Below are 24,164 nucleotides of genomic sequence, written 5' to 3'. Positions count from 1 at the left end.
GCTACTTTTATTTAACCATATTTATTACCTGATTAGGCGACATGTAGTGTTAGGGTAGAAATTTGTCACTTATTTTGATAGGAGCAAAATAAGTGACAGTAAGTTATAATATATTTAACAATAATTTAAATTATTTTGACACTCTGCTCGATAAACGGCTTGGATGTAACGGTGACTGGCAACATAAAATAATAGGGCTCGAATTAAAATGAGAAACGTTGTCACACACTAACACAAAAATTTCTATTCAGGATATTATTTTGAATTTTCATATCGTATACTTATTGCTTAGGGAAGTTGTGCTTCCCTAGCTTCCATGGTAAACATGCCATTGTGCGCCTCCCCTTATAATCCTTTACGCTAGGGAAGCGCGCATCCGGGATCCGCGCAGTTTGGGAACCACTGCTCTAGATGGTAAAGACATTCGATTAATTAGCAATCTGTACTGGAACCAGAAAGCAGATATTCGATTAAGCAATTTAGCAACAACTGAGCAGTTCTATATAAAAAAAGGGTGTAAGAGAAGGCTGCATTTTATACTATAGGAATTAAAATGAACGGGATACATATCATACAAGCCCAAGATTACGCCTGAAAATTAAAATAAAAAAGTTCCATAAATATATTTGAAGCATTGGAGATGTGGTGCCTGAGAATATCATGGGTACAAATAGAAGATTGTGGCTTTTCGAAGTAATAAAACGAAGAAACAGGCGCGTACCAAGGTAGGGACAGGGTAGATAAAATAAACGTCAATTTTACTGGCAAGTGGAAATTAAAAACGTGTTACCTACTCTGCGCAAAATGAAGTGTTAGAAACAAAATATCTTTTCGGTTAGATATTTTAATTTATTATTTTTTTATCTATAATTAACTATTCTACAACAATCGATACCGTATACTGTTAGCGACTCAATATAATTTAAATCTCCCGGGAAACCGTCGCATCTCCTAGTTTCCGCTCCCGACGAGACAATCAGAGCCATCTAGGATTAAAGCCGAATATAATTGGGAGAAAACAATATCTAGCGCTACCTAGTTACGGACAACACTACTTTTTCCAGTAAAGAAAATAAGAGAAATCTTAAATAGCATCAATTTATACGGTTAAGAGCGACATCTTCTATTAAATAGCAATACCAGGAAGAACGTTCTAGCCACGATACACTCACAACGGTATGTTCTTGCGCATCCGCCCGGCCATCGCGTGACGTAATGCGGCAGACAAGGTTCTCAGGCGCGATGCATAATTAGATGGTATATTTGATATTTCTGCGATTTTTTGAAGGATACTAGATATTTTTGATAAGCCTTGTGCTTTTATATTAATGAGAAATAAGTATATACCACAGATATATTTAGTTTATTGTTTTAGTTGAATTAATAACAGGGAAAACAGGTCAAAATTTTTGCCTTTATTTTAGTTGCCTTTATTTAATGTTGGCACGGAATTGTACTTTAAATGGTGTGCATTTTTGGGAGTGTAATTTAATAGCTTTTCTCTCAGAGGTATTTCAAAGCAGTCTTCTTTAAAATGGACTGAACATATTCGTGCTAAAATGTTAAATTAAATAATGCGTCCGAAAAGTTATGTCTAAATTCATTTAAAATTCAGGGGTGTGTACGAAAAAAAACGCTCGGACCTAGTTTTATTTACCTGTTTTTAAATACAGGGTTTGGAATGAAACACTTTTTATAATTTAAGAGACTCTACAACCAATACCATTAAAGATAGAAAAAAACGGCTTTTACTTTCCTATCTTAACTTTTTAATACCTATCTTTTGAGATACATGCCAAATATGACACCTCTCAATATTTTTGACAGATTTTTCTGACAAGTTTCATATTTCACATGTATCTCAAAAGATAGGTATTAAAAAGTTAAGATGGGAAAGAGAAATTCGCTTTTCTCTATTTTTAAGGGTATTGGTTTTAGAGCTTCTTAAAGTCAAAAAGTGTTTTTTTCAACACCCTGTATTTAAAAACAGTTGAAAACAACTAGCCACGGCACAACTAGACATTTTGATAAAACAAAAAATAATGCTTATCTAATTTTAAATTCACTTCTAATATAAATAAATAATAATACACAATAACCACGTAACACGTAAATAAATAAAACTCGCCAGCTTCCAAAAATTTCAGAAAAACTATACAAACAACGCCATAAAATGAACCGAGAAAGTGATAGGAATTGAACGGTAATCAGACGCTGCTTGCCAGACTACGTCATTGCGCGAAATGAACCAATTGGTGTCAAACGAGGAACATACCGTTGTGAGTGTATCGTGGTTCTAGCTGGAAAGGTAGTGATATAAGACAAGGACGGAAATAGAGTCGAATATTTTCTACGTATTTCGGGAGCAGGAATATTTGAATATATAAGCGGGATCGTGAGGCAGAGCAAGGCAATTCAGTTCGGAGTTTAATATTAACGAATATTTCATGCGCCATAGTGTCTTATAGTTTAGTTGCGGCGACACGAGATTTAATTTAAATTAAGTTTATTGTAGAACAATTGGAGACTGCAAATATTACTCTGTCAAATGGATATCAGGAAATTATTTGAAAGAGGTGAGTCAAAACAAAACCTAATATGATTATTTGATTTCTTTGTTCAAACGACAAAGTTAACAAATTTTGAATATCGCAATTTTACTTTTACTGATAGGAAGTCCGAAGTAAATGATATTTGAATGTAATGTTATTATAGGTATCTTGATTTTTATTTTCCGTATTTTCGTCCTATGCCTACACCGTAAGAGTAATTTTGTGTATCCATTTTTTAGGGACAACACGCGAAAAAAGAAAAAAAGTTCGGGAAAGTAGCAGTAGAAGCAGAAGCGATGAAAATGACAACCATGATAAAACTACTCATGTAATGCCATTGCATGCTAACATTGGACAAACGTCACATTCTCCAGCAGAATATATCTGTTGCCGCCCATTCTTCTCCATAGACGTCCCAACAAACTTACGACAACAACGTCGATCCTGAAATTATAGTGGACGATGGCTATCATGAAAATGATCTGGGTCGTTATATTGGGTTGGCTAACTAGCTATCGTCGGAAAACAATAGGGACTTGTTACAAAATCCTTGGATCCCGTCCAGAAATTACGATTTTGAATGTGATGCAAGCCATTTGAAAAGAAAATGTAATCATGCTTGGTTGGATCAATATGCACCATGGCTACTAGTATATTCCAAGCGACTAAAAGGTCTTTGTAAGCATTGTGTTTTGTTCTCTCCGCCAAGTTGTTTCCCTACGTTTTGGGATCATTTGTGGTCAGGCCATATATATAAGTTCAAAAATATGCATGAAGACTGCCGAATGCATGCAACGACCAACCTTCACCTAAAGGCGACAAATGCTGCAAAAATGTTTTAAAACAAACAAATATTGTCATCAATTATTTCTTGTATAGTATTTTGCGGTACATATGATATGCCTCTTACGGGAAAACAGATGAGGGTCTTTTATTAGATTTATTAAAGTTGAAACTCAATTCAGGGGGCGACAAATTAAAAAGTCACCTGGAAAAGTGCCGCCGCAATGTAGTTTACACATCGCCAAAAATACAAAACGAATTGATAAATTTATGTGGCGTAAGTTATTAAGGAGAATATAATAAGTGAGGTTCAGAAGACCATGGCTTACGCAGTCTTAGCAGATGAAACAGCAGACGTAGCTGGGAAAGAACAGCTGTCAATAGGCGTGCGATTCTACGATGACAGCAAAAGGAAAATCTAAGAAGAATTTATAGGGTTCGTTGAACTAAGAGCACAAAATGCTTCAGCAATTGCCGAAGCAATTGACAATTTCTTGATTAGTTCTAACCTCCCAACCGAAGATTGCGTAGGGTTTGGATTCGATGGCTGTTCTACAATGGCAGTGAAAGAGGGTGGCGTACAAGCCATCTTGAGAAAAAATATCCTCGTGCTTTCTATTTTCATTGTTCAAGTCACAAACTCAACCTTATTGTGAATGATGCGAACGCAGTGCCAGAAATTAGAAATACTGTCGCCAGTGTAAAGGATGTTATAACGTTTTTCAGAGAATTCATGATTGTGTGAGGCGAGATGGTCCGTAAAATATAAATCATTCAGAAAGTTTTTTCAAAATGTACCAGAGCTTGTGAAATCTCTAGAAACGTTATCCGTAGAGGGAAATTATGCCACCAGAAAATCTGCATATCAGTTGCATTCAGCCGTTACAAAACTAGTGTTTATTATTGCTCTACAAACAACAGCCAAATATTCAGCAGTTTTAGAACCAGTAGTTAGCGCACTGCGAGCTAACTCGATCGACATGATCTCAGTGGGGGAACACATCATAAATATCAAGGTCATTCTCAGAAATGACCGCGAGTTCCCTGATAGAATAAGTAATGCAATGCTTCAAAAAGCGCGAGCTGTTGTAATGGATTTGAACATAGAAATTTTGGTTCCACGCCTTGCTCACAAGCAAACACATAGAAATCTGCCTACAGACAATGATAACGAATATTGGCGGCGTTCCCTGATAATATTATACATTAATTCACTCATTTCATCATTGAATATTCGATTCTCCCAAGAAAATACTTCGGCGTTTGCTTTAAGTAAGCTACATCCCTTGTATATGAACAAGACCAAAACCAGCATTACAGACTTACACAAGAACGCAGAATCATTCCAAGAATTTTATAACCTGGATATCATCGGAGACCTGAACCTTTGGCATAATTTATGGGTGAAGAAGGCTTTATCAGATGATCAATTAAGGGACATAGAAGTAGTTGATCTGTTCAACGAAGCCAACATTTTTTACCCTGCTGTCAGAAAGGCATCGATTATTTTAAGTACTATCCCATGCACCACGGCGACCGTAGAACGGTCTTTCAGTACGCTGCAAAGAGTTAAAACAGCACCATGGGTGCAGAAAGGCTTACAAGTTTATGTCTGATGAGCATACATCACAGTTATTTAAAAGAAAGCAGTGAGTCTATTGAAAAGACTGTCAAAGACAAATTTTCGGTAAATCTGAAGATTACTGTTAAATTAATAGACATATATATTATGACTATAATTATATTATAGCTGAATGCCCGCGTCTCAAATCAAATCAATCCATGCTATCTTTAAGTCTGGCCCTGCGACTTGTAATAAACAAACCAAAAAATTCTTCAAAGAAAAAGATGAGAAGCTTCCTTCCGTGTGCCGCCTTTTATTTCCTAAACGCGGCCTCAGGATAAAATGTGAAAAACCTTGCCATCATAAAAAATATTATAATCCAAATATTTTTTTTATTGATCATCAATATCATAACGTATTTACAACGTAAATTAAAAGAATGAAATTTGGGAAAAAAACGTGAGTCATTCAGCAAAATAAAATACCCCACTGAATACCCGGTTCTCGTCCGATCACCGAAGTTAAGCACCGTCGCGTCGGGCGTGGTTAGTACTTGGATGCGTGACCGCTTGGAGGAAACACTACGTCGTTGTTATTTTATTTTTTTAAACTTTTTAGTACTTTTATGCAAAAAGGACATTTTAATACCCCTTTTTAAAGTTAAAAATAAATAATTTAACCTATTTCCTGTTTCCTTATAATTTCCCCCCCTTTTTTTTACCTTGCCTCCTTCTGGCCAACATAAAAAATATGGTACGTAATATGTATGTAACATAGAAATAATATTATGAAATACCAGTGGTGTTTTATCTTCGTTTTTTAAAATATGAAATCGTTTTTGAAATCATTTATTTTTTAAATAATTGTAGATTTTAACCCCGTTTACCTTAATACACCCCTGGCGTAAACAAAATTTAAATCACAATTTTTATTTTGAATGCTTAGGTATACTTAATATTATGTAAAAACATCAATTTGCAACGCTATAAATTTAAAAAGAAAGAATTTTCGTAGAAGAAGTTTTCACCCTATTTCACCTCTTTAGGGTGGCGGAATTTTCGAGAAACTGTTGTTTTCATTAAAATTAAATTAAATTGAAGTGTTTTGCAGTTTTTTTCCGAAAAGCAATGAATTTAAGGATAAAAAAATATGTTAAAATCTTTAAAAAAAAATAAAAAAATGGAAATTAGGTAAAAAAATAAAATAAAAATGACGTGTTTCACCGTTTTTTAAAAAAGTACATAGTTTTGAAGCCATGATACATAAGGGATGGTTTCAACCCCTTCCTGATGGAATTTCAAAAAATTCCTTCTTAGTGGACGCCTACATAACAATAGGAATGTTGTCCCCAAATTTCATATTTCTAGGTTTTACCGTTTGGGCCGTACGTTGATTATCAGTTAAGACAGCCTTTTTATACACAGTGACCGCCTAAAGTTCCGTATAAATTCGATAAAAATTAGAGACATGATTTTTTGAGAAAACACTCGGACCCGTCGAATTTTATTTTAAGTTGCGCATTATTTCACATAAATTTTTGTATACAGGGTAGAACAAAAAAAAGATATGACGTCATCGGTCATTTTTTTAAAATGGAATGCTATATTTTTTATTGCATTTATGAAATATAGGCGAAATTTCAAGCAAGTGTCGTATAACACACCTTATCTCAAAACTCAACTGTTTCAGAAATATTTACATTTAACCAACAAGAAAGCAAGTCAGTACGTCTATTTACAAATTAAGATAAAATGGAGGATAAAATGTTATAAACTGTGAAAACTCTTATTAATGTATCAAGTGTTCAAACTGATCCCAATTTACTTCTTGGCAGAAAGCAAGACGGTTTACAAACTCATGTAAAACACTATCAATTATTTCGGGTGATATACGTACAATTTCATATCTAATTCTATTTTTCAAATCTTCTACGTTGTTTGGCTTCTCAATATAAACTTTACTTTTCAGGTACACACTGTATATAAGTAATTACGGGCATCTCGAAAGAAATGTGGCGGTGCGCCGTCTTGCTGAAACCACAAATTATCTGTCGGGACAGCAGGGTCTTGTTCGTCTAAGTATAGGGCAGCCAAAGCAGAGATAAGATCTTCTTGAAGAAAATTCAAATAGCGTTATGCCGTTAAGTTTTCTTCGAAAAAGTATGGCCCTATTACTTTATTTTCCACGATACCAGCCCAAACGTTAATAGATTTACGGTACTGTGTATGAGCCTCGGTTGCCCAGTGTGGATTTGACACTGAGCAGTACCGACAATTTTGCCGATTTACGACACCGTTTAAACAAAATGTTGCTTCATCCGAAAACAAAACTCGTAACACAAACCGACGGTTATTATTGCAAATGTTCATCATTTGATCGCAAAATTAGTTTCTTCTATCAGGATCGTCCTCATTTAATTCATGTATTAGTCTAATTTTATAAGGGTGGTATTCATTTGCTTTTAAGATGCGTCTTACTGGCGTTCCGGCTATATTATCAACTGAAATTTGTGAAGTTGCATTGTTTGGATTTTCTTCGACGGAGAGCAGAACGTTTAATTTTGTTTCTTCAGACATTTTTGGACGACCTGATCTTGGCAAATCCCTAACATGACCTGAAGTTATGAATTTGTGCTCTATTCTACTAACTACCGACTGAGAAATAGGATGGTTTGGGTATTTTGCATTAAACAGTTCACTTACTTCTTTTTGCGTGCGCACTCGATCCCCGTACCCTAGCCTCATCAAAATTTCAATTCGTTGGGTTTCCGTTAAATTAGCCATAATTTATTCTGATAAAAACTATTTTCGAACTGACAGTGAAATTCGAAAATGGAGATTCTTTACAAGTGCAACTATGGAAATAGAAACAATTGGCAGTGTTTATAACATTATTTTTATCCTCGATTTTACCTTAATTTGTAAATAGACGTACTTATTTGTTTTCTTGTTATTTACATGTAAATATTTCGGAAACAGTTGAGTTTTGAGATAAGGTGTGGTATACGAAACTTGCTTGGAATTTCGCCTATATTTCATAAATGCAATAAAAAATATAGCGAAATATCCATTGTCTAGGACGGAGATAAGTAGTTTTCAAGAACTCCAAAATGGTGCAATTGACAAAAGCGTATGACGGACTCCTACGCAAGATTTTGCATGGCACTCGAATAAGAAGAATTACTTTAGTTGTGTATACCTTGAAACCTTTTTCCAAAATTTGGCAAAATACAATTTTCTTCTAAAAGTATAGAACACTCTTAGAATGTTCTCCGAGAATGAATCTACGAGATCAAGTGCAGGTGGATAGGGTTGGACACTTTAACAGAGAGGGTCTAGAATATCAGAGTTCGCCAAGGATCATTATTGGAAGCACTAATACTCTTGATCTACATATATGATGTTCCTAAGATAGATCAAAGTGGTAGTAAGTATCTTTACTGAAGACTTTCTGCTGTTTAAATATTCCTTTTGTTTTTTTTGCTCTTAAAACCTATGTGGTTGTTTTGAAATAATCTACTGTATATGTTCTTCTACTTTCATTTTATTTTTACTTATGTTCCATCATTACTTTGATGTGTGTAATAGACTTATGTAAAAAACATGAATTAACAATATGGAATATTACAAAATAAATGGATGGGGTAAAACGACGAGAGATGGCACAGCAGGAGAGAGAGATCATTAGCGATATTTTACATACTGTGGCAACAATGGCCAATTTGATAAAGTACACGCACAGACATTCGACATCCACAGTTTCTTAGTCCATGTGGTCCATGATTTATCGTTGTATTTAGTAGTTACAAGTGATCATTGTTTTCAAATAACCAAACAATGTTGCAAGGTGTATTTTGGTCACTGAACAAAGCATTTTCAGGTGAGTTTTAGCCGACTATTTAATAATGTAATCATCAAACGAGTTTTCTGGCGTAGACCTAACCTAAAAACACTAGTCCATAACGTTCCGTTCCATAGAAATAGCCTGGTCCCAATAATTTTAGGAGAGATAGACCCTAATTTGCGAGGAGAGATGGACTAATGTTTTAATGTTACAGAAAGATGCCTAACATGTACACTCGAAAGAGAAACGTAGCAAGGGCTACTTGGAGCGCTGATGATTTACATCTAGCTATAACTGCGGTAATATTCAACGAAATGAGTTTAAATGAAGCAGGTAGGTCTTATAATATACTCAAAACCACATTAAGACGCGGAATAGCTTCGAATAACTTAGAGAAAACGGAGCGACTGGGTCCTGATGGCTCCCTGGGTAAAACTACCGAGGAAAAAAAAGCTGTCCTTAAGAAAGAACTGAGGTGAGCATAATGGCGTTTAATCTGGCAGAATTACTTAGAGTTAGGCATAAATTTAAGGCCGGTAAGAGGTTTTTAAAAAATATTGATATCTAGCTACTGATATATTCAACTTCCAGGCAAAGCTGGCCGAGTATGGTTGCAGTCATTTCTACGAAGAAATCCAGACATTAGCATGCGCAAAGCAGAAAACACCTCTGTATAGGTATCCGCAAGGGCTATAGGATTATCGAGAGAAACTATATGTGACTACTTTGCATTACTGCAGACGGTTCTTACCAAAAATGGATTATTCAATAAACCTGGCCACATTTTTAATACTGACGAGACTGGGCTCCAACTTAATACCAGAGCCGAACAAGTGCTTGCAGCAACGGGTTCAAAAAGTGTACCATCCATTATCTCCGGTGAAAAGGGCAAAACCATTAGTGTTATAGCTTGTTGCAATGCAGAGGGGGTGTATTTCCCCCTTTTTGTATTTTCGAGGGAAAGAACAAAAAAATGAATGGGCAGAAGGAATGCCACCAGGATCTAAAATATGCATGTCTGAGAAGTCAGCCTATGTCAACTCAAAAATATTTCTTCAGTAGTTAACACAACATTTTTTTCCGCGAAAAACCACCAGGAAAAGTTTTATTGCTGTTGGATAGCCACACTTCCCACAGTAGAAACATGGATGCCTTAGAATTTGCGACAAAAAAATGATATAATTTTATTTTGTCTACCCCCGTACTGCACCCATTACCTCCCACCCCTTGATCGAGCCTTTTTTGAGAGTCTCAAAGGATTCTATTATGAAACATATCGACGCACAATGATGACCCATCCAAATAAAAAGCTGAACCGGCTGTAATTTGGTAAAATCCTGGGAGAATCTTGAGGCAAAACCGCTACCGTGAGTAACGCAGTATCGGCTTCCAAAGCAACAGACATATCACCATTCAATCCAGATATTATACCGGACTATGCGTTTTTACTGCAGCAAATAATAGAGCCCGTTCATCAGTGCTGGAAACGAAACTGTGCAACAGAATAAGCCAGTGCCAGTTTCTCCTCAACCCCAACCAGGATGCTTACAAATTCTCCGCCAAAGGAACGTCCAGCAACCAGATTTCCCTCAACCAGGATGTTCTGGGATTTACCGCAATACTAGCAACACAAAACCAGGTCCTCCAGCCGAGTCGGAAATAACGCTCTTGACCAGATGTCTCCTGTACCCAAAGTTACGCCAACTATGAGAAAGATCCGAGCTAATCTGGGAGGAGTTTTATCTTCACCGGCGTACATCAGAAATTGAAAATAGGTGGAAGAAAAAAAGTGTTAGGTGCCAGAGTCAACCAGAAAGTCAAAGATACCAAAGAAGGCTAAACGGTTGGAAATTCGGGAAAAAAACACAGTAGTCTCTTCTTCAGAGTTCGATGACATGATTTTAGATGATTTTTCTAGTGAAGAAGAGTGTTTCAGTGATATGGAAAATGAATGCGTTGGATGCAGCGAAGACTATCGACAAACGAAGAAGGACGACTGGATCAAGTGCGTTCTTTGTTCAAGATGGCTGCACGATAGTTGCACGTCTTTTAGCAACGTTTATGAAAATTGTGGCGTCAGTGCTACAAAAAAAAGTAATAAAATTCAAGGTCCATCTATCCTACCAAGTAATGTCCAACTCTCCAAGCCTGAGTAGGATAGACCGAGTGATTTCTAGTTTTAGTTTTTAATTTTTTTATACCTGAGTGTTTATGTTTTTTAACTGAATAAGAGGAATGTCAAAGTTTATGTTTATTTTCTGTATTTTTTTAAACAAAGAAGATATTTTATGTTTTGTAAAACGTGTGCTACTCTTCTCGCTTTACCCTACATGAACTGTATGACAAAGTCTTAAACAACCTTTAATATTTTTGCTTTTTTTAAGCTAATAATGTGGCTTTGGTATTGCATTTCACTTTTTGTGAGAACATAAAGTGCCTCCGGTTTTACCCCCATCTTAGAAAGCTCTTTTAATCTTTGCTCTATGGTGCTGGTCTTGTGAAATAAAATCTTTGGGCATCTACATATCTGAAACTCGCTGTAACCCGCACTGCATAATAAATCAATCATTTTATTTAGTTTTGGCAAGTTCATTTTGCGAAACTGAGGATATTTTCTGATTATTGATTCGACCAGTGATTCACTACAATTCAATTTTTCAGACAGATATTCAACTAAGGAGTTGTCACCCAAGACTTCCCGATTATCTGTTTCTTTTTGGATTTTTCTGAAAAATAAAACTTTTTTGTATTGGGTCTACTAGTCAATTTGGGCCAAAAGAATTTTAAGAAAATCACTTTTTTATTAGAAACTACCTTAAGTGCTAATATAGATTTCAAGCAAAAAAATTGTGGGACATTCATATTTTAATCAAAAAGAAAATCATCTAAGATTGCAAATATACCCAGAAGTCTGTTTCCGGGTTTTTCCTTATCTTTATGCCACATACAAGAAATTTTTTTAAACATAATAATAATATTCATACGTTTATTTGTCAAAATCTTACAATTCATCATAAATAAGTATATGTGGACTTACAAATAAGTGAAAAAAAGTCACAGAAGTTGCCCTTATTGGCAACTTGTTAGTAAAGTTTTTTTTTTATACTGTATTGTACTACCCTAAAGCTAACTAATTATAAATGACACTTGGACATAAGCATGATATCTTTATGGTCAGGTATTAATCTTCCAATCGAAAAAAAATCTAAATTACGAACAGAAAACAGTAACGTCTAATATTCGGGGTGTAGTTTCACAATTTAGGAAAAAGTCACAAGTAGTTCATAGAGGTCGAGTTTAGTGTATTTCAATCTAACTTTGATTTTATTAATGACACTCTTTTTTTTAAATAATATTCAGTATATTTTATTTATTGTTCCCTAAGTCGTGTAAAATTTGACAACTTGTTTCCTGAATCCATTCTTATAGTTTTGATTTAAAGCGTTTTTCTCCAATTACATTTTGAAGAACCTATAGAATTATGTTAAACGCCTTAGGACCAATAAATATAGAACATCTTTGTCCAATATTTTTTTGCCTTTTTGGAACTTTTTTTTTTATTTTTAGAAATGCTCATTAGCAAATTTTGTATATTTGATAATTCTCGAATGTCGAATAATTTGGTTTCCTTAAATAATAAATCAGTTAGAAACAATTTTGGTAACATCACAGTATCAGTTTAGCAGTCATACGTGACGGTCGTGTTTAAGTTCGTAGGAGGCTACGCCGGTACTCAGTTTTGTTTGTTTTGTTTTGATTTGATTTGTTTTGATTTTTTTTTACAACCACATCGACGTGCTATATTTCCGTACAAGTGTTACTAATTAACAAGTCAATATTTTTTTGTTTTATAAATATTTCCTGTTTTAACTAACTAGACTTGTTTTGCTGGCATTGACCTTAACTTGAAACCATAGAACTTCAACCTTAGAACGTGTGTTTGTTTTACGCGTTCCTGATGACGCTCAGGCTCAAGTTCCTGTCTAACTGTATTTATATATTCCTTAATTTATTAAAATGAATCGTAATTTCAAATGCTGTCAAAAAAAAGGAGTTTTCAAATTATTGCTGCATCTTTTGTATGTCTATATTCCACCCAAGTTATTTGGATAGAAATTCTGATGCCATAAGAATGGGAGGCTACAAAATTTTATGCTCAGAAAAATGTCAAATAAATTTTAATGAAAATGAGAATGAAAAGAAGTCTTACGAGCAGAAGATTCATGAATTGTTAATTGAACTAAAAGAAAAGGATAGGCATATAGAAAGAATGAGAAGAAACAGTTTGGTGTTTGAAGATGAAGTGTCAGAGGCCGAAAAGAAGTTTTCCTCCTCCCTAGATAATCTACACAAACTTAATGATGAACTTAAAATTGAATTAACAAATTTAAAAACTAAAGAATGTGAGTTACTGTCACTATTAAAAGTATGTGAAGAGGAAAAAATAAATTTCAATATAGAAATCAATGAGTTAAATACCTTAAATAAAAATTTAATTGTAACAATAAAAACATTGGAAAATGAATCTGCAACCTATAAGACGCAAATAAATATGTTACAAATGGAAGTTAATGATTTAACTAAGATGAATAAGAATATGATCCAGTCTATAAAGGTGTTGGAAGTTGAAAAAGATACTTGCTATTCCGATATTTGTGCATTAAAGGAACAGCAAATAAATTTGTTAATATAAATTCTCCAACACAGTAGGCCAAATTCACCTGTTGATAATCGACCTAAGCTTCTTTTTGTGGGTGGAAATTGTAGTAGAGTGTTCCTGAAGAAATTGCGTCTGAAGTTCGAAGCTAACTACAAAGTCCAGTGTTTCCTGAAGCCAGTTCCTGAAGAAGTACAAACAATGAACTGATTTATACTGTATCATCAATAGTTAAGGAATTTACAGAAAATGATATCTTGATTTTAATGTTAAATGGTATTTGCTCATCATTCGATATTTTAAAAAAAATTATACATTTACACAGCAATAGTTTAGTGATGACAAGCCCTTACATGTATCCAAACCATAATGTAATTTATAATAGCAATAAGGCTCTCTATAGAATATTTCATGCAAATAATATTAATCTAAATAGAATTTTAGAGTCTAATCATGCCAGCAACTTTGGATCAGATTTGGCATCACTACTGTATACCCATATTTTAAAACATTTCAAAAGTAGCATTTCATCAAAAAATGTGTCCACAATAAAACCAAGTAATCAACCTAGACTTCTAGATACTGACTGTGATAGGGATTCTTTTTTATAGATAAATACACAGAAGATGAAGCTCACTCACATTCTATAAATAACATTGAAAATAAGCATGCGAAAAGTTTCAGTAGTTTTATTTTAATTATACAGTCTCTAAGAAATAAAATGGACGAGCTTCATCTTTTACTTGATTCATGTGATTTTCCTGATATTGTATTACTAACTGAGCACTGGTTAAAGCCTAACGAATGTTTCTTAATATCTGATTATATTCCTATATCATTTTTTTGTCGGCAACACTCCATACATGGAGGAACAGCTATTTTAGTTAAACAAACAATTGAAGCTTTTTTCTGTAAAATTAATAAGTATGATAGCTTTCTGTTGGAGAAGGTTTTTGAATTCTCCCTTTGTATTTGTAAGCGATTTAATTTATATGTTCTTTGTGTTTATAGACCACCCACAGGAGATATTGGTATGTTCCTGGACAAACTTGATTCTCTATTATCCCAATTGTCTCTCCATAGTTATATTGGCTGGTGACTTTAATATTAACTTCACTGATGTAAGCTTGCCATCATATCATACATCCCTTTTAAGTATATTGAAATCTTATGACTTGAAGATGCATGTTCTTTCACCCACACGTAACATCCTCATCTGCAACTACTATTGATTATTTGTGTACAAATTTAAATGATGTGTCATGTAGAGTACTCTCATCTGGTATTTCTGACCATGAAGCCATTCTCGCTAGGATTCCATGCAACACTGTATTTCCTTCATCTCATTATATAGGAAGAATTTTCAGCAGAGCAAATTTTAATGCTTTTTCTTCTACTACAGCTTTGGTTAATTGGAATGCAGTTGAAATGTCTCCTGACCCGTTTACTTTGTTATTTCATGTGACAAGATCAATCAGTGTTTTCCTAAAAAGAGGCTTAAAATGAAAAATAGAAAACCATGGGTCACAGCAGGCCTCAGAACTTCAGCTAAAAACCTCCGTTTTTTGGCTAAGTTGTGCAAGTTTACAACTAATGCAAACATTATTCTTCATCATCAGAAATATCGTAGTCTATACAGAAAGACGATAAAAGCAGCAAAGGTTAAATATTATAGTGACCGCTTGAATATGTCCTCAAATAGGCAGGGAGAATGTTGGTCAATTATAAATGACTTCAGGCATTCTTACAAGAAAGTTTCAGAACCAGAAGTAAGACCAAATAATTTAAATAATTATTACTGTAATATTCCTCATTTATTGCTCAAGGATGTGAATACTAATATTGATCCTTTGCATTATATTCAACAAGTGTCAGTTCAAAATTCTTTTTTCTTTTATCCTGTTAGCCTTACTGACGTTAGAGATGCAATTAAAAGCTTAAAAAACCATAACAGGCTGATGGCATATCATCAAAATTACTACTCCTTTTGCCTGACTCAGCATTGAGTGCCTTAGCTTCTGCCATAAACAATTCCTTTCATAATAACATCTTTCCAGCATGTTTGAAAGAGGCAGTGGTTATCCCTCTTTATCAGGGTGGAGATTTGAGTGAGCCTTCCGTCCAATTTCTATATTATCTACCCTCTCCAAGATAGTTGAAAAACTTGCAAAAATCAGAATTTTGTCTTTTTAGCAACATAATTGCATTTTATCTGCAAATCAGTTTGGATTTCAAACGGGAAACGGGACTCATGACGCTGTTTTCGGCTTTTTGGAGAGTGTCTATGTGTCCTTAAATTCTGGAGAGCCGCGGCGGCAGTGTTTTGCGATTTATCCGAGGCATTTGATTGTGTAGATCATGGAATACTGCTGTCTAAGCTCAATAATTATGGCTTTAGAGGTGTGGCATTGCAATGGCTGGAATCCTATCTGTCTAATTGTACCCAAAGAGTTACAGTATCTGGATGTTTATCCGATTCCAAATCCCTTAAAACTGGAGTACCTCAGGGTTCAGTGTTAGGACCATTATTATTTTTGCTCTACCGGGTGGTGCGTCGCCGAGCGGAACATAGGAAAACCCATGTAAATTTTAAGGGGGTCAATTATTGGCTTCCCTGTACATTTTATAGAAAAAATGTTAGATAACTTTTTGAAAAGGCCAATCTGGCAAACCCTTGTGCAAAGTTTCAAAAAATTTTAATTGGCGAATCTTGAATTATTCAATTAAATGTAATTGCAAAATTAGCAACTGTTCGGTTCACGTAAAACCAAACGGGCACCAGTAAAATGAATATTGTCACTGACGCGAGGAAAAGTGTCAATAAATCAGTGACAGTCGATATTTGAAAACAAGTATAAATTATTCAATCGACGAAAAAATAGATATAAATATTTAATATAACTTCATCGTTATATTAAATAAAAGTTTAGATAAAAAAGTAATGTTAACGTGTCTTACTTTGAATGTATGGTTGTTAGATTGATAAAACGAAAAAAAAACATTTCTTGTATTCGGCTGTACGTCAGATTTAACAAAGCCTTATAACAAATTGTTTGCTGGTGGCTGGTGTCTGATTTAACCTAAACCGAAAATTTGGTAATTTTGCAATTACATTTAATTGAATAATACAAGATTCGCTTATTAAAATTTTTTGAAACTTTGCACGAGGGTTTGCCAGATTGGTCTCTTCAAAAAGTTATCTTACATTTTTTCTGTAAAATGTACAAGGAAGCCAATAATTGACCCCCTTAAAATTTACATGAGATTTCCTATGTTCCGTTCGGCGACGCACCACCCGGTATGTAAATGATTTGGGTTCATTAAAACTGCCGGGCAAAGTGGTTCAGTTTGCTGGTGATACCACCATTTTATGGAATCATAGAGATTCTGATAATGTTAGAGCCCAGGTTTTTAAGGATCTTAAGATTTTATCAGAGTGGTGTGCTGCAAACAGGCTTGTATTTAATGTGGGCAAAATCTTTATTATGGGATTTACGGGGTGTGACGTTCAGGGCCTTATGTTTAGTAAAAACTCTCCCTTGCAATACAAAGAAAGCTGTAAGTTCCTTGGTATTACCATTGATGGCCTTCACTTCGAAGATCATATCCTAAATCTTGCATCAAAATTATCCTCTGGATGCTTTGCGGTAAGAATGGCGGGGCATGAGCTGGGAGGGGTAGTTGCACGTTCGGTGTACTTTTCTCTTATTGAGTCCCATCTTTGTTGGCTTGCCTTTTTGGGGTTTAAGCAACAAGGGATTATTAAACATAATTTTTGTGTTTCAAAAAAAGGCAGTTAGATACCTATGTTCCGCTATCCTAACTCTTTTTTCTCTTTTTATCTTAGAGACAGCTACTCTTATTCATAAATGTCCTAAACCTCCCTCTAACACTGGTCATATGACTCGCCAGGTTAACGATTTTCCCTTACCAATCCCTACATCCTCCCTCACCAAGAACTCACTTATATACCTTAGCAAAAAAATTTACAACCATGTTCCTCTATGTATCAGACAAATTTTAGAAGTTAAGAAATTCAAAAAGAAATTAAAATCACTTTTATTATCCAGGGCATATTATAGCCTTGACGATTTTTTTAATGATACCTTTTGACCTGTGCTCTGAATGCTCATCATTTTAATGTTGTTTCCTATTAAATATTTTAATTTACTTCCTCTAAATTCTGTTTTATTGACAGCTTTACTTATTTTTTAATCAAATTTATCAAAAAAAGATGCTTTTTTTTTAATTTTTTCAATCTGTTTTGTTATAATTAATTTTGGTAATGTGTGTAAATTTTATGGTAAAATGTTTTAGATGTTATGTTTGTTTGAAATTTGAAATTTAAAGTAAATTTGGAATTTTTTAGTTTTAAGGATGGTTGTACATAGATTTTAATAAATTTAAAGCAAAAATTTATGAATACTTTTTATTTTTATATTTTTCTCAAAACATTCAAATTATTTTTTTCCTGTAATAACATAAATACTTAAAAATAAAAGGTTCTTTTTATATTAAAAAATATTACCAGATAAAAAGATAATAACAGTTGATTTTGCTTTTTTATAAAAAATATACATTTAAAATTAGGGTGTATGAATACCTTTTGGATCAACTGTAGGTATTTGGTATTTGCCTGATTCATAAGAAATTTATACAGGGTGCGCCAGAGAAACTTACTTATTTGAAAAAATTCCCGCCCGGTGAGTTGGGCGGGTAGAGGGGCGAGAGGGGGCGCACCTGGAGGGAGAAGTTCCCAAGTTTGTTTTTCCCTCCAGTCAGTTGCCATTATGCTCTGGTCTAGAGAGCAGCGGGCCTTGGCAATCTAGAGCTTCTTTTCTAACGGTCGCTCACTTGTTGCTACGCAACGTGCCTTCCGCGCTCGCTTTGAAATTCCTCCCCACAGACTCGTTCCTGGCCGTAATTCGATTCTGTCCTGGGTTAACTCATTTCGGGAGTGTGGAAGTGTCGCTAAACCCAGAAATGGACTTCAACGGACCATCAGAACTCCGGAAAATGTCGAAAGAGTGAGGCAGTCAGTTGTGCGTTCTCCCCGGCGTTCGGCTCGCAAACACGCAGCTGCTTTGGGAATTTCTGACACCGGTCGTTTTTTTCAGTGACGAGTAGTGTTGTAAAAATCCGGATTAATTCAATATCTGGACTAGTGTTGTAAAAATCCGGACAGCATTGATTCGGATGAATTGAAAATTCGGTTTTTTCATCCGGATTAATTCATCCGCTCGATGTCTCGCCCGTTCGGCAAATTATGCCATGTTTCGGCCTTCGGGCTCGATGCTCGACCGTCCGATAAACGTTTTTTATAGCTGTTTTTCGAATATAAGGTATGCATTATGCAACCCATTAGACATTTCGTTTTTACGCATTTCTACATGATGTTAAAACTAAAATAACTAATTATGTATGTAATAAATTAAGTGTATTTTAAACGATGCAAAATATCAATACGAAAATGTTTGTTGCCGATTGCCGGGTATTTGTCCGGACGATTTAATTCGGATTCTCTTAGCCGGTGGAACGTGGAACTTCGTGTCTCTTCGTGAGCCTCCTGCAAGCTCATACAATTATTTTATCGTCGGGCTAACGGACGACGGGCGGCGTGTATCCGGACGACTTACATATCCGGATTGATACGGAATAATTTGATATTCGGATTGAACGGACGATTAATCCGGACTCTTCGCATCACTAGTGACGAGGCTCACTTCCACATATTCGCAGAGACAACCAAAGAGACGTGCAACTTGATACAAATTTTTATCCTATTGTTGTTGCTCTGTTTAATCTGTACATATTGTATTTCGTTGTCTCTCTCTTCCCTTATAAAAGGTGAGCTAAGGTGGCGCCACAATACTAATCTTTCGAAATGCTAAATGTATTTAATTATCAGAGCAGTCAAGAGAAAACATTCTTCCATCTCCGTCTAAATAAATGCAAAAATACGGGATAGCTTGTGTCCAATTCTCTAGTATCTCTAAAATTATAATACGTACGGCAACGGTGCAATCCTTGCTCAACATGAAGTGTGATGAACATTCAACATGAAGTGTGAACAGGTGAATTTCAATATGGCTGAATAGTTGTTGTTGCTGATTAGTTTTGTTTTGTTTTACATCATTAGTTGAGATTTTGGACGAGTGCTTAAATTTTACGTATTTTATTACCTACCGGATTTAGGTGAACTTGGTTACAGTAGTTAGTAGTTGTAGTTTTTTGTAAGATACAGATTTTAGTGTTTTGACTTGTGTTAGGAACAGAAATATGTTCATTAAGGTAATTGTTAAGGCTGTAGTTAAAATAGGACGTGTTCCATGGAGGTTCTGCATCATAAATAATGAAACATGTGTATATGTATTTCATACACATACAAATTTAACAGTATATTCATTATTATAAAATAGAACAGACTTATCTATTCTTTACTAATTAGTAGAAAAACAGTTTTTCCACTTTACCAAATCAATTTCATTTATTCTGGATACCTGTTTCGCTAACGATATTAGCATCTTCAGCAAAACATTAAACTTTTTTTATTTTAAGTGTTACACCAAAGGATATATTTTTTGGAATAATATTATAGTACCGTGATAATTAAAATCTTCCTGTATTTTAATTGCATTTATGTATATGCATGTTACTGTTACCGTCTTAAATTATAAATTATGAAAATAATTAAGAAAATGCATGCACATATTATAGTTATACCATACACTGAAAATATAATACAAAATGTTTCAGAATTAAATTTAGTTTATTTAGTTCCCCAATTTAAATGTTATTAAATTGCATTATTCTAATTAAAGTCTGCCATCGTTCTGAGCAATTAAAAACATATCAATAACTTTTTATTTGTTTTAATTAAAATCAGCCGTTGTCTCAGAACATAATTATGATGTTCTGACTTCTGAGACATAACGGCTGATTTTAATTAAAATAAATCATTAAATGCTTAATAGCCGAGGTTTGAATTATGGTGGCAAACGTTATCTGCGCCATCTACGTTAACCTTTCACGAAGAGAGACAAAGATGGAAAATAATCGGATTGTTTATGAGCGCACAGTTGCGCGTCTCTTTGGTTGTCTCTGATATTCGGCTGCGTCAACAAGCAAAACATGCGTTATTGGTGTGGTGCAAATCCACATGAGCTTCACCAGAAGCCACTTAATTGTGAGCGAGTTACTGTCTGGTGTGCGATGTCGGTAATAGGAATAATTGGGCCTTTTTTTTGAAGAAAACGAACGCGCAGTTACCATGAATGGAGCTCCTTACAGGAACATGATCGAGGAATTTTTTCTTCCAAGACTCGAAGAAATGAACGTTAGGAACGTGTGGTTTCAGCAAGATGGAGCCACAGCACACACAGCACGAGACTCAATGAATTTGTTGCGACATTTCCCCGACCGCCTCATCCCTATCATAGGCGATCTCCAATGGCCGGCACGCTCTTCAGATTTGACTCCATGCGATTTCTTTTTATGGGGTTATTTGAAATCTCTGGTTTATGTCGATCGACCATGGACCATAGCACACCTCAAGATCAATATTGGCGACGCAATTGCCAACATACCGATTGATATGCTGCAAGAAAGAAAGAAAGAAAGAAAATGTGCTATATTATGTAAGACAACAAAATCTTGTGTACAAGCATCCTAAAAACTAAAAAATTCCAAATTCACTTTAAATTTAAAATTTCAAACAAACATAACATCTAAAACTTTTTACCATAAAATTTACACACATGACCAAAATTAATCATAACAAAACAGATTGAGAAAAAAAAAGCATCTTTTTGATAAATTTCATTAAAAAATAAGTAAAGCTGTCAATAAAACAGAATTTAGAAGAAGTAAATTAAATTATTTAACAGGAAACAAAACTAAAACACTAAAATGATGTCAGAGCACAGGTTAAAAGGTATCATTAAAAAAATCGTCAAGGCTATAATATGCCCTGGATAATAAAAGTGATTTTAATTCCTTTTTGAATCTCTTAACTTCTAAAATTTGTCTGATACATAGAGGAACATGGTTGTAAATTTTTTTGCTAAGGTATATAAGTGAGTTCTTGGTGAGGGAGGATGTAGGGATTGGTAAGGGAAAATCGTTAACCTGGCGAGTCATATGACCAGTGTTAGAGGGAGGTTTAGGACATTTATGAATAAGAGTAGCTGTTTCTAAGATAAAAAGAGTTAGGATTTTTTGAGATATAAAGAGAGGTTTACAAGAATCTCTTAACCCAGCGGAACATAGGTATCTAACTGCCTTTTTTTGAATCACAAAAATTATGTTTAATAATCCCTTGTTGCTTAAACCCCAAAAAGGCAAGCCATAACGAAGGTGGGACTCAATAAGAGAAAAGTACACTGAACGTGTACCTACCCCTCCCAACTCATGCTCCGCCATTTTTACTGCAAAGCATCCAGAGGATAATTTTGATGCAAGATTTAGGATATGATCTTCGAAACGAAGGCGACCATCAATGGTAATACCAAGGAACTTACAGCTTTCTTTGTTTTGCAAGGGGGAGTTTTCACTAAACATAAGGCCCTGAACGTCACACTTAAATCTCATAATAAAGGTTTTGCCCACACTAAATACAAGCCTGTTTGCAGCACACCACTCCGATAAAATCTTAAGATCCTTAAAAACCTGGGCTCTAACATTATCAGAATCTCTATGATTCCATAAAATGGTGGTATCATCAGCAAACTGAACCACTTTACCCTGCAGTTTTAATGAACACCTGCAAAGAGTGGATATGAATTTCAAAAATCGACTTTATCAGTGTATGCGCAATAGAGGTCGCCATTTATCCGATGTCATTTTTAAGACTGCATGAATAAAAAATTGTGATATTATATTGTCAAATAAAAAAAAATTAAAACAATAATTGAAGTACTTTTGTTTTTATTGGCCTTTCAAATAAGTAAGTTTCTCTGGCACACCCTGTACAAGTTCAATAATTAAAAAAGCATTTATATTTGATGATATAAAAATCTTTAATTATCTTCCATCAGATTTAAATCTATAGTTAGCTAGAAAGTTTTTAGAATATCTGTTAAAGAGCTCTTAGTTGAGAAAGACTATTATGAAATAACTAAATGTTTGTCAGATAGATTTTAGTAATTTGTTTGTGTCACTAATTTTTGTTGAAAAAAACTTCATTTTGCCACAATTTTCTTTCCCGATCTTGATGTTTTAGAGTTTCTTGAAATCTATTTGGCACTATTTGACTAGAGAACCTTAATCATGTCCTCTTGAACTATTAAAACTAAAACTTACTTGTAAAGGGATTCCTCTAAGCACCTTATCATCCAAGTTTTTATATTTTTAACATTATGATACTTTAGGAACTCTAGGCGTTTTTGTACATGATTTTCACTATTTTTTAAAACCCACAAATCTTTTAGTATATCTTCTATTGTAAGACCAGATCCTGCAAATTTATTATTTAATATTTTTGGCAGACAAGAAATTTCTTAACATACCATATAAGAGCTTTAATAATGCCTCAATCTCAGATACTGATTTGGTAAAAATGAATGGTTTACTGGCTATGTTATTGCATACTTCCTCTGCATTCATCTAAAAAATAAATATACATGACTTAAAGCCAATCATTATTAATATGACTTGTATATTACATTGAAAGTATCACATAAATAGTTAATTTTATGTACAACATCTGTTTCCTTGAAATTCATAAAAAACTTTAGTTGTATTAAGGTGAATTGAGTAAGTGGTATGAGAGAATTTAATGGAATAGGAATTTTTTGAAGCACTGTCAATTTCTTTTGAAGATTTGAATCACAGAGCAAAAAAGGGTATTTCAGTACAGTTTCCTTATTTATTTTATGCTTAATACATATCTTATAATTTTCAGATATGCAGCTGCTGGGGGTGTCAAATAGCTTCTTGCAAGATTCTACTACATTTAATGCCTTATGCTTGCTAATATCTAACACATTTTGTAACTTGTCTCGAGCCTTTTGAGACTCTGAACGAAAATCCTCAGTTATAATTATAGTTCTTTTAGGAATTTGCAGTAATAAGGTCCTTATATGGCACAATAGGATATCACTATGTTTGAGCATTGTAGGCTGGTATAAAACTGATTTAATCATGTTTTTATATATAGATGTTTTATTTCAGCAATATTTTATTATATTAGTGGACACAGAGGGGTTACAGAGCCGAGTATTCAACATTTTAGAAAAACAAACAAGAAATATAACCTAAAATTAAAATATAACCTAGAAAGTAGAATCCCTTGAAATGAATGTGTGTGAAGCTAGCGTCCGATCGATATACAGCAACCAAATCGAGAACGCAGCATATGCCAGTTGCCAGCGACCAATTTATAGTCCGCGCTCCCTGTTATTTAATCAATATAATGCCCGTATCTCCTGAAATTCCCAAGGGATTTTAATAATTTTTTGTCCAGATATTAACATTGAATACCTAAATCGACTGACGATGGTCTCAAGCCTCTACAAACTAAGGTTTTGTTGTGAAAATTAATTAAAAAGTCAAATTGTAAAAAAATTAAAAAGGCTCTAACTCCCAAAATTCCCGAAGGATTTGGATAAAACTTTTTTTATAAAAGATAATAAATATTTAAATTGATTTTAGATGGTTGCAAACCTCTACAAACGAAAGTTTTTTGGTAAAAAATTATTGAATTTTTAGATGTAGAAAAAAAATTTAAAAGCTATAACTTCCAAAACTCCCAAAGGATTCGAATGAA

The 24,164-nt window shown here is 34.3% G+C and overlaps 1 protein-coding gene across 3 annotated transcripts; it reads right to left on the bottom strand.

The window, feature by feature from the left end:
* Positions 1-8,424: 8,424 nt before the first annotated feature.
* On the bottom strand, positions 8,425-23,689 carry LOC126745991 (transcription termination factor, mitochondrial). Of its 3 annotated transcripts, none has more exons than XM_050454077.1 (4): positions 23,062-23,680; positions 22,906-23,002; positions 22,700-22,853; positions 8,425-11,468 (listed from the first exon to the last, which is right to left on the bottom strand). In XM_050454077.1, the coding sequence occupies exons 1-4, from the start codon at positions 23,539-23,541 to the stop codon at positions 11,093-11,095; spliced, it is 1,107 nt and encodes a 368-aa protein (XP_050310034.1). In that variant the 5' UTR covers positions 23,542-23,680; the 3' UTR covers positions 8,425-11,092. The 3 variants fall into 3 exon arrangements, with proteins under 3 accessions (XP_050310034.1, XP_050310035.1, XP_050310036.1); XM_050454078.1 differs by lacking the exon at positions 8,425-11,468 and adding an exon at positions 11,512-13,583 and having other exon boundaries at positions 23,062-23,689; XM_050454079.1 differs by lacking the exon at positions 8,425-11,468 and adding an exon at positions 20,100-20,996 and having other exon boundaries at positions 23,062-23,688.
* Positions 23,690-24,164: the final 475 nt, after the last annotated feature.

Source organism: Anthonomus grandis, chromosome 16, assembly GCF_022605725.1.
Source record: "Anthonomus grandis grandis chromosome 16, icAntGran1.3, whole genome shotgun sequence".
NCBI classification, from domain to species: domain Eukaryota; kingdom Metazoa; phylum Arthropoda; class Insecta; order Coleoptera; family Curculionidae; genus Anthonomus; species Anthonomus grandis.
Note: the sequence above shows the minus strand (reverse complement) of the source record. Positions and strands in the feature narration are given on the sequence as shown.